Raw genomic sequence first — 1,356 nt, 5'->3', positions numbered from 1 at the left:
AGACCCGAGGAGTTCCCGGGCAGAAGCGCCAATTAAATTATAAATAAAATAGCAGATATTCTAGCAGAGACAAACTCGGCTCAGAGGGGGCTTCGCTCAAACCAGATTATTTTTATTTTCTCACCCCCCCCCCCTCCCTTTTGGAGAGGCAGAGAGGGGCAGAGCGGGAGGTGAGAGGAACAAAAACCAACAATTTCTCCAGCATAAAATGAAACATCAAATTAGTTTGCCTCTGGCTTCATTTTTCCCCTTCTACATTATAACTAGTTATTGAACTCGCTAGAAGATCTAAAGGCCATTTGTGAGGAGAGAAATTTCAATGGAGTTCCCCCATCAATAACTCCTTGCAGTGACCTATTGGATCAAGTCAAACAGTTGAGGTGAAATTCAGGTCACGCTGTCTAACCAATATTAAAATGCGCCCACTTTTTAAAAAGCCACTTTCAACGAGATTTGAAGAAAATTGATTCCTGGGTGGGGTGAGAAGGGGAGGGGGGGGGGGGAGGAGAGATGGAGAAACTGGTTTGCATATTTTATTTTATTTTTTGTAGGTCTTTCGCAAACAAGAGGGTTCGTCTTTAATAGGTTAAAACGAAGGGATAAATATTTACATTATTAGTTTCTTTGAGACGAAAGAGGCTCAAAAGAAAAATGTGAAGGCTAGGACTTTGGGTGACAGGCTTTGCTTATTAAAATCGTTTTAGGCCGATTCATTACTTTTACTGACAACAGATTTAAGAAAAAATCAATTAAACATTTGCATATTTCTTTGCATAAATTAGACCTTGTCTATTTGCGTTAGGAAAGGACAAAAGAAAAGGTCTTCTTTGCACTCACTGCTTTCAAGTTGGTAGGAAAAATAAAATTTAATTAATTACGTGTCATTGCCTGTGGCGGAGAGAACACAACTATTAAAAAAAAAAAAAAGAAGAAGAATTAAAAAAAAAAAAAAGTATATATCCATGGTTTAGTTCTCCTACCACTAATTGTGCAATAATCACCTTAAAACAAGCTCGGAATAAAACTCCACTCCAAATTGATTCCCACCTCCCGCATCTCAAGGAAGCAGAGTTCATCCACCGCGTGCTTTTACCCCGCTTTTCCTATTATTATTAAACACGGGATAACAAACCCCCAGTAGATAGGTACTTCATTTTTTTCTGGAAAGCACAGATTGCTAATGGGCTGAGGTACAGGTTACCAAACGGTCAGTATGGTAATAGCCAACACAATGAATCCGGAGAGACAATGCATACTTATTTTTCTTCAGTACTGTCAAAAAGGCGCTTTGTAACTTAAAAATGTCCCGCGATAGTAACCAGATCTATATTTCGCAGCCCTCATCCTAGGTAGGAA

General features: G+C 39.1%; 1 protein-coding gene across 1 annotated transcript in view; it reads left to right on the top strand.

Annotated features, from left to right (window-relative positions):
* HOXC5 (homeobox C5) overlaps positions 1-1,349 on the top strand; it is a 2,438-nt gene extending 1,089 nt beyond the window's left edge. The window contains 2 exon segments of the mRNA XM_074807751.1: positions 268-301; positions 1,271-1,349. Of these exon segments, the coding sequence (XP_074663852.1) occupies positions 268-301; positions 1,271-1,349 (113 nt within the window).
* The last annotated feature ends 7 nt before the right edge of the window (positions 1,350-1,356 follow it).

This window comes from Strix aluco, chromosome 27 (assembly GCF_031877795.1).
Source record: "Strix aluco isolate bStrAlu1 chromosome 27, bStrAlu1.hap1, whole genome shotgun sequence".
Lineage (NCBI taxonomy): Eukaryota > Metazoa > Chordata > Aves > Strigiformes > Strigidae > Strix > Strix aluco.
The sequence above is the reverse complement of the archived record's forward strand: the minus strand, read 5'-3'. Positions and strand labels throughout refer to the sequence as shown.